This window comes from Corvus moneduloides, chromosome 1 (assembly GCF_009650955.1).
Source record: "Corvus moneduloides isolate bCorMon1 chromosome 1, bCorMon1.pri, whole genome shotgun sequence".
NCBI lineage: Eukaryota > Metazoa > Chordata > Aves > Passeriformes > Corvidae > Corvus > Corvus moneduloides.
This window is the reverse complement of record NC_045476.1, coordinates 78,851,816-78,863,668: the sequence shown is the minus strand read 5'-3', so window position 1 is coordinate 78,863,668 and position 11,853 is coordinate 78,851,816. Positions and strand designations below refer to the sequence as shown.

Sequence of the window (11,853 nt, the reverse complement as noted above, 5' to 3'; positions counted from 1 at the left end):
CTATGACAATGGGGTTCCATGCTCATTTGATTCCTTCAAATAAATTTATCGAACACTTGAAATTAAATCCAGTAATTAAGAGTGACAGAGTGCTTATTCTACTGGTACTTGATCTGCAGACAGCAAGAGGCTCTTTGAAAATCACATACTTTTAAACAAATTTTCCCTTCATGCGATTGGCTTTCTAAAGCGTTAGAAAGGTTTCAACTTGCTATTTTCACTAATTCTATGTCACTAGGTATGGAAAATTGTCTCTGTGAAGATAGTGCAGGATGTAAAGAAAATAATATATTTTCTATATGAGACAATTCAGCTGAACTAAAACATCACTGACCTTTGAATTTCTTGCTTGTCTAATACAAAGTACTTAGGCACTGTCATACAGCAAGCACATTGCCATATCTGATAGTTAAAATAGACCTGTAATACTTCATCCTTGTTTCTCTTTTCTTTCCTGTGTAAATTAATTGAAATGTAATTTCATGTCTCCCATGACTCTAGCACAGAAAATTACTCTCTTCTGTCTCAGAGTGATTTTAATCACTTTAATGCAGAAAATCACTTGCTTGAATTTTAGTGACCTTGCTATAATTTGTGTGGATTTTATACTAGGAGAGGTAGGAAAAAAGGTGACAACCCTCACAAGGAGCTTGTTATATTTCATTGCAGAAAATCCTTTTCATACTGCTAGCTAACCATATAGAGAGATGCTTATAAGAGCTATTTTTAAATAAAAATCTTTCAGGACTTTGCAGTGCTTGCACTTCCCAATAGATGAAAGCCACATGTATATCTACACTCAGAAAACTTGATGGGGAAGGTTGTGCTCTTTCCATCAGTAGCTTCTCATCTGAAGCTAGGTCTGCTTTCCTTCTCTGTCTGCTTTTCACTGCTTCTCAGAGCCTCTGTGGGTTTCACAGGGAAACTCGGCTGCTCTACCAGCTACAAGAATGTCTCACTATAATCTGAAGTAGACAGAGCTACTCCATCTTGCTGAGGAGTTGTCATGAGGAAACTATAGCTTTGTTTAAGGCAGTGTTGCAACTTTCTCATTATTTATACTTTTGACCATGATGTGGCATTATGTTTATAACTGAAATGGTCTGTCACTAAGCATGTGTTAAATCATGTAGATTTAGTAGCACAAGTAAGCTGGTTCAACCCTCTGTTTTACTATTCTCCTCCTGTTTCAACAAGCATTTTCTAAAATTATATAGAAAACCTCCTCAGAAGCAGAGAAAAAAGATGCTTGTTTGATGCCTTTCAAAGAAGCTCTGAATTTCATTTATTAAAGAAAGGAGGATGAAACAGAATTTTTTTCGGAAAACATACAGTATGATTTAATTATACTTCGTGATTCTGATTTTGAAGACACTCAGAAAAAAAAAACACTGTAGAATTTGTTCTTAAAATAACTTTCTAAAGAAGTTCTATTTAATACTATCAGCAATAATTGCTGGAAATTGTTCCCTTTCTCAAAAAGAAATCTTAATCAGTAAGTTCTTCCCAGGACATAGCTATCTGCCATGTAAACTTTGAGTAAGCTTTTAAAAGCTTCCCAGGGTGATGAAAAATCATTTTGGTTACTTGGGATTTTTTCACAAGGTTCTTAATTTTTCTCTGATGTTCTTTACCTCATTAATTTTTTAAGTTATTTTCAATTTTTCTCTTTTTATAATTTTTCAATTATCTGCAGCAATTCACAGTATCCTAAGGTGTTGCATGCTGGCATATTGATGTATGTTTGTCGAGGCTAAGAGTCCTTAGAGGGATTTTAGCTTTGTTTTCGGTTTTCCTTTACTGAAAAGGAAATGTAACATGCATTTAAACTGTCTTTGTCTCCCTTGCAATCCACATTTACAATTCTCTACCGAATTCTTGCAGACATGAGGAAGAAATCTCATCTCTGTTGCTCACACAATGCCACAGTAAGAGTCACTCTGGAGCAGAGGACTAACTGAATGAGTCTGCCCAAAGGCCATTTGACATCCTAGGTTACACAGCTGCAGAGACTCTCATGGAAAACTCTGCCATATGGCATGCGAGGATCCTTTGGTACTTTCCTTTTCCTTGTTTAACTCTCAAAGGTTTCAAACAACCCTCTAGCCTCTCAATTAAACATCTAGCTTCAACAAAATCTCTTTACTCTACAAAGACAGATAAAATATTACTACCACATTAGAGAATTTCAGTCCAGCTTGAGAACTGGGGATTTTCTTGGTCACTTCTCAAAGTTCACCCATAGTTCTGTAGACTGCTTCTAAGCCGTTATCAATCTTTCAGGATTTAGACCGCCAGGAGTTCCATCTTGTCTGTTGAAGTAAAAGCATCTCCGAGGATGGCTTGATTTCTCAGCCATCAAGGTGATTCAAGTGTTACTTTTCTGCCATGCTTACCTCCTCTCCCTTCTGTTCTTTTTTTAACAAACATAGAGTGTGGAGTTTTGAACACCATAAAGACACAAGCTACTCTATTTATTGCACTGCTGTCGTATATACATTCAACCTTTCATTTTCATGAGAGTCTGCTATGGCAGAAAGTCATCAGCCTCTGTCACAGACAGCCATAAGACCTGTATGCCGTCAGTAGAGAGGAAGGTTATTCATAGGACATACTTTCTCCTTCTGAAAAGCGAAGAAAGGAGACTTTTCCTGAGTTTATGAAAAATAACCCTTCAGTGAGGGCTATAGGTTCTAAGTAATGACCCAGACCAACTCTACTATTCAAAAATAGGAGCTGGTTCATCCCCCTGAACTTTAGAAGAAGGCTTTTCTACAAGAGCTTTGAAAGTAAAATATTTCTGCTTTCCAGTGGGTCAGCTTCACTATCAATGTAATCTTGTAACTCAGACTTTTTAAAGGACCAGAGATCTTCAAAGGAGGAACGGCAGTCGTCACATGATGAAATGGTGTATTCTTCTCACCATATGCTGATAATTGTAGTAAAGAGGTTTTGAGGAAATCAAATCACTGCAGACACACTACAACTCTTCAAAAATCTAGACATTGTGTACTTTCCCCTTCTGTGCCCAGTTCTCAGAGAAAGCTACGACAATTTTGGATTTTGTGTCAGTGACAATGCACTTACCTCAAAGAATTACTCTCAGGGTTATCCTTTCATCTAGTCTTATCCTGACACCACTGCTGGCTGACTCACTCATTTGTCACATCACTTGGTGCATCTGCTTTATGTCTTGTACCAGATTATGACTCCAGGATTTCTAGTTGCTTCAAAGAACTCCTGTTGAGGAAAACAATTCACAAGTAGCTTAAACACTCCCTGCAGACTCTGTCCAGGATTGCTCCAATATCTCTGCTAAGAAACCAGTGCTTTGTGGAACTACCAAAATGAATGAAAACCCTGAAAATCCACTGTGCAGATACACAATATAAAAAAATATATATATCTATATATATATATCTGTAAGGTTTTGTGCAGAACATTCAGTGAGGGTAAAAATAATCTGTTTTTCAGTAACAGTATATAAGCCCCTTCAGACATAAATGATGCATCTTTAACAGTGGCTACTAAGCACACAACTCTTCCTGTAAGTTCATTAAAGAAATGATGTCATGATAATGTGTGACTTTTCCATTGGAATAACAACAATCACACTCAGAAGTGAGTGGACTGGAAGACAAAACTCAAGCCAGTTATTAACTTTCCATCCCACATGGGAAGTCTCCGACGACTTTTCTGAGAAACTGAAATGATTTGACATCATACAAAACAGCTGCTTTTTTGCCACAATGCAAACTTGGGCTTTCATTAGGTGATGATCTGTCAGTTTTTCTGCCTTGGCTCTCGACTTCTCATTGAACTATAATGAGACATACCATTTTTCATGGTTAGACAGCTGGACTGACTAGATTGTTTCTCAGCCAGAATAAAACACTACTGCATCTCTCACACAGATAAAAACTGAATATCATTATGACAGAAAAGTGAGTATGATAAACTAGAAAAGTGAAGATCTTTTTAAACTTCATAATATAAAATTATCTCATGATCTAAAGAGAGAGAAACAATGGTAGTGCTGAAAATGGCTCTGTCAGGTGCATATAGCAAGTGAAGAAGTGTGTGTAGATGTTAGAAGTGTTACTTCTGCTGTATTTGTGTTCAAAGGGCATGAACAAAGGAAAATACAAGGTTAAAAGCTTATTTTTAAAAATCATAAATCATTTAAATAACAGCTTATTTATATAAAAAAAATCAACGAAGGTACAAATTTAGTGTTTTTTTTTTTTTTTTTTGGTTTGCTCCTCTGGGTTGATGGCAGTATTTAATTTGTACTTAAACCTAGATGCTGTTGTATGTTTTTTTTGAGAGATATTTGGAGAGGGATAATAATACCAAGGTGATTGTGGAGTCACTTGAACAAAGTGATTCAGGTGAGTCTGAACAGAGGAGCACCTAAATCTACAAGCAAGGAAGAGAAAATTGATTATTTTTGAGAGGTAGGATGAGGGAGAAAAGGCTACAAGGATGGTGATTTCTGCATTGGCTACAAATCAATAATCTCCATGATCACAATGTTGATAACCTAAAATAGAAATTAGATCAAATTTATACAGTATAATGTTTAAAGCCTCTGTGCTTCTCATGCCTTTTTAATGGAAAACATTCCACTTATGCACATTTACAGCATCTTCAAGTAAGTGCAAATGTATCACTTGCCAGAAAAATCAACATTTATGTGCTTTCAGTGTTCAGTCGACTAAACAGTTCTCCTGTTCTTGTAACTAGCAGACATGGGGAAAAGAGGCAAGCTACTGAGACTCCTACTCTCGACACTGAAGTCCCTTGATTCAAAAACTGCTTTCCCTTTAAAAGAGTAAGATTATGAGGCAATCAGTACTCCAAAATAAAATGCTAGGTGAAAATGTATTAGACCAGTTTTCCACGGCCCAGCATTTTTATTTGCATATGGTCCCAAAGGATATTGATCAAAGTCCTGAATGCTGGGCAACAATGGAGTTTAGGAATTATTTTCTTCATATCTCCATCACTAACAGGCATGTGAATACAGAATGCATCACCCAGAGATTTTCAGATTGTAGTAGGATGAGGGGGGTGAATGGTGGACAGGCTAAAGAGCAGAGATTTGATCCAGAAGGATGTTGTGGGACTGAAAGAAAACTACCAGTCCAAATACATGAACTAACAAGTGTCCCCATATTGATCAGAGGCTAATTTAGTGAACTAGAAAGAATTAAAGAAACGCTTCTTCCAAAGACATCTGTGGATAGGAGGTAGAAGTACACTGCACTATTTTAACCATTTTTGGTGAGTATTTTGAGTGTTAGGTGGAATTTGCTGCTGCTGTAACATAGAGAGATGAGGCAGGTTAAACCTCATAGAAGCTTCCAAAGTTTAATTGCCTGGCTCTTTTTTTTTTTTTTAATTTCAAAATCAGCATGCTAAAAAATACTACAGTGTTTTTTACCATAGTTATGGACTTGAGGTTTTGAATGCACAGAAAAACTGGATCTGAGCACATGTGATCAAGCTTTTCCATGAATTATGCTTGTGCATGTAAATGCAGCATCACCCTTTGCACAGTACCAGCGTACTCACCCAACTCTGAAGGACTGATTAAATGTTAATAATCTGCTTCTCTTGTTCCTCCTTCTACTCAGCTTCCCACAGCCACTCCTCTGTTTCCACTTACAGATGCTGAAGTGCTAAATGTTATCTCATTGCTTGAGTAACGTGGTCGTGGGATTCAAAGAGATCTCACCCACTGTGCATTTGAGCAAGAAAGGGTCTGGGCAAACTCCCTCAACCTTTCTTTTTTTCCCACAGTGGTCCTGTACAGCCTGCTCATGTCTCTGCCTGTATTACTACTGGGATTGCTTATTGCTGTTTTCTGACTTTCAAATTCAGCTGCCAGAGGATAATTCATCTCTGAGAAATGTTGTGAGATGAAGATTACTGCAATCCTGTCTGGAAGGTGGATGTTGAAAAGTAGCTGCAAACAGAGCATAGAACATGGGGGAGTTATATTAAAAGGGGAGGCTTTGTGCAAATCTTTGTTGATGGTTTATATCTCTTAAGACCTGGAGCTCATATTAGTATATCACTGTTACCGGTTTCTCATTTTGTGCAACCATGGCTGGTTTTCCATGGTGCTGAAAAGCTTTCCAGCCACCATTTTAAAAGAAATATTGTTTCAGCTTTAGTTTTTAAAATTCAAGAAACAATTCAGACAATATCTGTTAAGCAATACTCCTATCATCTATGAAATAGATAACTGAAATATTAACACGTCTTCAGGCACGAGAGAGCTAGGATACTTTGAGCATTTTTAACATTCTATGGTTTGTTTCTTATTAAATGGGAGCCAGAGACATGTATCCATCTTTTACCATAGAAATAATTAGATGTACATATGTCCTCTCTCATTTAAAAAAATGCTCATATAGCTTGTTTTACCTTTTAGTTAGAGCAGGCCAATGGTACATTACCTCTTCAATGCTTCAACTAAGTTGCTAAGCTACCTTACGTCTGCTGATTCCAGTCATGAAACCTCATCCCAGAAATATGAGTGGTGAGCACCAAAACAAATGTGTCCCAAGAATGCAGAGCATAAGAAGAAATTTGGAGGGAAGTGATGGCTGTGGGGTGGGGAAAAACTGTGCTTTTCTTTCCATTTTTATAACCAGTGTTACATTTTTATGACCACATCTAGAGAATCAAAGATGGATCATCATCTGGGTAGCTTCTGGGTGCAGAAAGTAAATGAAAAGATAAATGGGGATGAGAATGGAGATAATGTTCAGAGAAAGGACGGAGCCAGGAGAGGAATAGACAGACAGACAACTGGAACAAATGGGGCAGTACTCCCTGGAGGAATCTTCTTTCTATTCTTGCTAGCCTCACCTGCTCTAGGTCCACCTAAGTAGGTGAAGGAGAAAGATCCCTGTGTCGTGGGCATATCCAGCATGGAGAGGCTCATGAAAGATGGGATGCTGAATGGCTACTCCCCTGGGACAGCTTGCAGATTATACATTTCTGCACGCAGGTGTAGAAAAGTTACCTTATCTGGGGACATGCTGTTCTCCCACATCAGTCTTTATATAATTTTTCTCACTGCTCTCGCACTGCAGCTCTGTTCTTTAAGGGTTGGGTGTACAAGTCCTGTCTGTGGCAGGAGTTAGTGAATACTGTATGCTGGCCCAAGGATCAGTAGCTGGATAAAAAATTTTGGCTTGCATTATGTCTTGACAGGAAAGCAAATCTCATCCTTTCAGCAGAAAACTATTTAATTTCAAGCAGGCTGCTGGTAAGTGATGTATTCCAAATGGATAAATGTGGGATTTCCTGTGCCACAAGTTATTTTGTTTGTCTTGGTTGTTTATGTTTCACCTTTATGAAGCAATCTATCTGTGGAAGGGCCCAGAAAACATTGACTGAGGCTTTTCTTCCTATATAGGTCTTCATAACCATTGGTCTGCAGTAGCAGATCCTAATGTGAGAGTAAAATCACACTTCACCCTGCTAGTGAGATGTTAAATACAGATGGTTGTGCTTCTACATGCATTCTGTCATCCTGTACCTCTTTATTAGCTGATTCACTTTAAAACCAGCTGATGCACAGAAGATGAAAACATTTTGAGAGGTTATAGGAAATAGACTTTTGCATCAGATACAGACCCCTCCAGAGTCTTCCTGGTTAGTCCACTGGAAATGTTCTTTCAATTTCCTTGCAAACATTACTCTGAGGTGCAGTGACTGACTTTCCTATGGCCTTTAAAATCCATATGTATTTTAGGCTTTGTTCAGCATACTTGTTTTTCAATCCTCAGTTGCAATGCTTGAAGACTTGACAGAAAAACAACTTTTGTCCTGTCTTTTCATGTTAGTTTGGCATTCTTTTCTTCCTTATTCCCAAGGGCTTTTCCTGACAGACTGCACACAAGCTAACTTTCAGCTCATGTCTGGTAAGCCCAGGGGCATCCCTGTGCATCTAGGGCTTCTGGGCCATATGGACTTCTAAGAGCTTTATTGATGCTTTTGTGTCATTACCATCGTATGAGCTCTATTTCTTACAGGTTGCAGCTTTGTCTCCTGCTGATTTCCTTCATCTGTTCTAAATACTGAATTTTCTTTTTCTGCCCAATATCTTAATTCTTGACAGTGACAGGGTTTCTGAAATCAACTTCATCATCTTCTCCTTCTCAATAATAAGATTACTAAGAAGTCTATTACCTGGAAAAAACAACTTTATTTAGGACAGCTTATTAAGCCATTTGTGAATTTGACTCATGTTGGTTTTGGTCCTTATATTATCTTCATTGCTTAAAAATTTTAAGAAGCTTATTGGGGAGTAAAATGCAACCTTGCAACACATCTTGGAAACGGACAGCTATGGCATAGAAAAGTAGCAAGACAAAGGGGACTTGGGAGAGAGAACCAAGAGGAAATATATGTTCTTTTCCTCCCTTCCCTGTCCTTATTTTGCCACACATACAAGGCAGAACAAGTTTGTGCCGCAGAAGGAGCGAGAGTAAATCACAGTCTGAAAAATAAAATCCGTTAGTTCAGCTGTAAGAATTCTGTAAGATTGCTAGTACAGTACTGTAAGTTTGCTAATTGAAAATCAGTATTGAAATATTATTTTGAGAAGCCAAAGAAGAGACACAAATCTCACAAAGTCCATCTGCTTTCCTGTAGCTACTGGTAACTTGTGCTGCATCTGAATCCACAGTGCTGTGTGATGTTTCACAGAGGCTCGGAATCAGCAACCCCTCCACTTTCTGCAGCTCCTGAGTCCCATTGGCTGGAAAGAAAAGCAGAGGCGGAGAGTGCCCTGAATATTTTTTCTCTTCCACACACGGTAAAACAGGCAGCCAGCATGCACTGCCTGACAGCAAGACTGGTGCTTGCAGTTTGAAAATAGTTCCTGCTCTGCAGCAGTCACCTGGGCATTTTATGATCGGATCTCTTTAATGGAAAGGACCAAAAAAAGCCTTGCAGCATCCCAGTGAACTAAACAGGAACTGACCATAGGGGAGAATCTGATGCAAACATAGAGACTGTTGGGACTCTGTGACATATATCACCAAGGTAAATGTGATGATGATCAGAAACTGTGTCTGTCAGGGTGTAAACAGTTCTTCTGAGTCTGAAATCTTATTTTTTCACAGTAGTCAAAGTGTTCTGAACTGCTGCCTGCCTCGGTCCTAGCTTATTTTTCTTTTTTTTTTTTCTCAAGCTGAAAAGCCAAATAAGGTTTTCAAAGGAATGCAAAAGGAACAGGAGTTTTAAAAGCAGGAAGCCGAAAGGGATCTCCATAAGATGAATTTCACCCAGCATCGTGGGACACACCAGCCTCTCCATTTCTGGAACCACAGCTACAGACTGCATGGAGGAGCCAGTGAGCCCAATGAAAAGGGCCACTCCTCAGGAGGCTGCTACGAGCAACTCTTTGTATCCCCCGAAGTGTTTGTGACTCTGGGCATCATCAGCTTGCTGGAGAACGTCTTGGTCATTGTGGCGATAGCCAAGAACAAGAACCTCCATTCGCCCATGTACTTCTTCATCTGTAGCTTGGCAGTGGCTGACATGCTAGTGAGTGTATCTAATGGATCAGAAACCATTGTCATCACGCTGCTAAACAATACAGACACAGATGCACAGAGCTTTACCATAAACATTGACAATGTCATCGACTCGGTCATTTGCAGTTCCTTGCTTGCATCAATTTGCAGTCTTCTCTCAATAGCAGTGGACAGGTACTTTACTATCTTTTACGCCCTCCAGTATCATAATATCATGACAGTGAAGCGTGTAGGGGTTATCATCACGTGCATCTGGGCTGCTTGCACAGTCTCAGGCATTTTGTTCATCATTTACTCTGACAGCAGTGTTGTCATCATCTGCCTTATCAGCATGTTCTTCACTATGCTCATTCTCATGGCATCCCTCTATGTCCACATGTTTATGATGGCTCGTATGCACATAAAAAAGATTGCTGTTCTTCCAGGAACTGGCCCTGTTCGCCAAGGGGCCAACATGAAAGGGGCCATCACTCTCACCATCCTGATTGGAGTTTTTGTTGTATGCTGGGCTCCATTTTTCCTACACCTGATTTTCTACATCTCCTGCCCCTACAACCCTTACTGTGTGTGCTTCATGTCCCACTTTAACTTCTACCTCATCCTCATCATGTGCAATTCCATCATTGATCCACTTATCTATGCATTCCGGAGTCAGGAGCTCAGGAAAACGTTCAAGGAGATTATATGCTGCTGTAGCCTGAGAGGGCTTTGTGATTTCCCTGGCAAATATTAAACCGAATGGATGGGTATGTTACTGTGTGCACAACAGGCAGCACAGATTTCCAAGCCTTCGGATCTTCTTTCTCAGCAGAATTTGGTTTAAATCTTTAAGAGTGAGCACCTCTTTCTGTGTCCCCTCCCTCTCATTTTTGTGTCCCATTCACATGGAATTCATATTTCTGTATAATGTTTATGATGTCTATAGTTTGTAATTTATTTGGCTGGAAAGAGAAATAGCACTTCATACCAGTTTGTAAGTAAGCAAATAAATGTAATGTTGAATGTGAAATACTAACAAACATGAGCAGCTGTATATTCCAGTTGCTGACAAAATAAATATCCTGCCTGACTTACACTACCTATTGGCTGATATTGTTCCTTATTCTTTTGAAGTAATTATAGCTATCCACTACATTAATTAACATTAATTAACAGCTAAGAATAGAACATATGCTTCTACATTAGTGGATTAAATGTTCTTTGGAATTAGAAAGCAGATTTTTCAGAAAGGCTAGTGAAACCAAAAATTGTATTTATTCATTTTGAACCCTTTTTTTTGCTTCACAGCAGGAATTCTGTTCTTTGTTACAGTTATTGACCACAAGAAGATTTTTCAAACACTTGCTACACAGCCAGTTGAGTGCTTCGGCTTTGGGCTAGGTTTGTTTTCAAGATGATGATTGCTGTATGTCTGAGAGTACCTTTTTGCAAAGTTTAAATTGCTCCCTGGAGCATCAGGTAGTCCTGGATATATCTGCTAGACTGGCATTCAGGTAGACTAGCTCCCTCCATTTGGCCATGAAACAGGTACAGTATTAACTTTGACAGTGCCAGCAGCAGTGTAAAAATTCACTGAGAGATTTACCAGATAAAGAGGCAAGTTCAACTGGAACATTCAGTCCTTGTTCTGAGGTGCTGTGGGGAATAAGGACTCTGTGCTCCAGATGAAAATACATCCTTGTTGAAAACAAGCTGCCCTCTGTTCTGAAGTGTGGTGTTAGCAGATGTGATCCACTGCCAGGATCTTTACACAGGAGTCAAGGAAGGTGTTAATTTGGTCTGAGCACCTCAACCCATACTGTGGAGCGTATGGGCTTTGGAGGGGCAATGCTATCACATGGAATGAGTGCCTGCTGATGAGTCTGGTTACTCAAGCTCTGCATCTGGCAGCTGCTTGAATTCAATCCATGTGTTCTCAGTTTCAGCCTGAAATTCCACTCTCTCCTCAGGCTGTTCTAAGGACCTCAGGTCCCTGGTATTAGCACTTTTGGAGACGTTTAAAGTATAAACGTGACTACACAGGATTCCACGAAGATGTCCCTTAACATCTTGATGGTATCAGCCTCTATGTAAGGACAAAGAAAAAATAATTTATTTATTTATTCCCAGAAAGTATAAAACATACTGAAAACCTGTAGAAGATCTGGAAAGATCTGATTTAAAACCTCAAAATTTAAAGTAAAACACAACTCAGGTTTTGATCGTGAATGCTTGATTTCATCAAGATGAACAGTGAATGGATGAAAAACAGGATAATCAGCACTATTTATTTTCTTGGAAACATATTGTT

General features: G+C 39.0%; 1 protein-coding gene across 1 annotated transcript; it reads left to right on the top strand.

Moving 5' to 3' along the window:
• The first annotated feature begins 8,747 nt into the window (after positions 1 to 8,747).
• MC4R (melanocortin 4 receptor) lies at positions 8,748 to 10,623 on the top strand. Its single transcript, XM_032117227.1, has 2 exons — positions 8,748 to 9,069; positions 9,218 to 10,623. Exon 2 carries the CDS (start codon positions 9,301 to 9,303, stop codon positions 10,294 to 10,296), a length of 996 nt encoding a protein of 331 aa, XP_031973118.1. The 5' UTR covers positions 8,748 to 9,069; positions 9,218 to 9,300; the 3' UTR covers positions 10,297 to 10,623.
• Positions 10,624 to 11,853: the final 1,230 nt, after the last annotated feature.